The sequence below is a fragment of the Galeopterus variegatus genome, unplaced genomic scaffold, assembly GCF_000696425.1.
Source record: "Galeopterus variegatus unplaced genomic scaffold, G_variegatus-3.0.2 Scaffold16975, whole genome shotgun sequence".
Classification (NCBI taxonomy): domain Eukaryota; kingdom Metazoa; phylum Chordata; class Mammalia; order Dermoptera; family Cynocephalidae; genus Galeopterus; species Galeopterus variegatus.
Window position 1 is genome coordinate 9,879 of NW_007743086.1, and position 374 is coordinate 10,252.

Here is a 374-nt window from a genome sequence, read left to right on the forward strand (position 1 = left end):
ATCACACTGAATTGAGTAAATTCCTAGTGTTCTTTCTTACCTGGGAGCCAGAGCAGCAGGATCCCCAGGAGCTGAGCAGGGACCCTCATGTCCATGCTGTGTCCTGACTGGAACTGACAGCTGCACAGGGTGTGCCCTGCCTAAGAATGTCTTCAGGGAAGTGGGCTGTGTTCTGAGGAAATGCAAATCACAAGGGGTGGGACAGGTTTGGGCACAGCTGCAGGGTGGGCTCAGGCCTGATGTCCCCAGGTGTGCCTTGTTAAAACGGGCAGCACAGATTTGCCTGCAGAGAAAGTGTTCCTTTCCTGGGGGGACATTTTGTTACAAAAGACACTTTGGGGACAATTGTAAAAACCTGAGTTGACTTGGGGACT

At 51.9% G+C, this 374-nt stretch overlaps 1 gene segment (V, D, J or C); it reads right to left on the minus strand.

Moving 5' to 3' along the window:
- The window catches only part of LOC103582611, a 5,618-nt gene extending 5,523 nt beyond the window's left edge, over positions 1-95 (minus strand). Inside the window, 1 exon segment of the C gene segment in view lies at positions 41-95. Coding sequence covers positions 41-95 — 55 coding nt within the window.
- Positions 96-374: the final 279 nt, after the last annotated feature.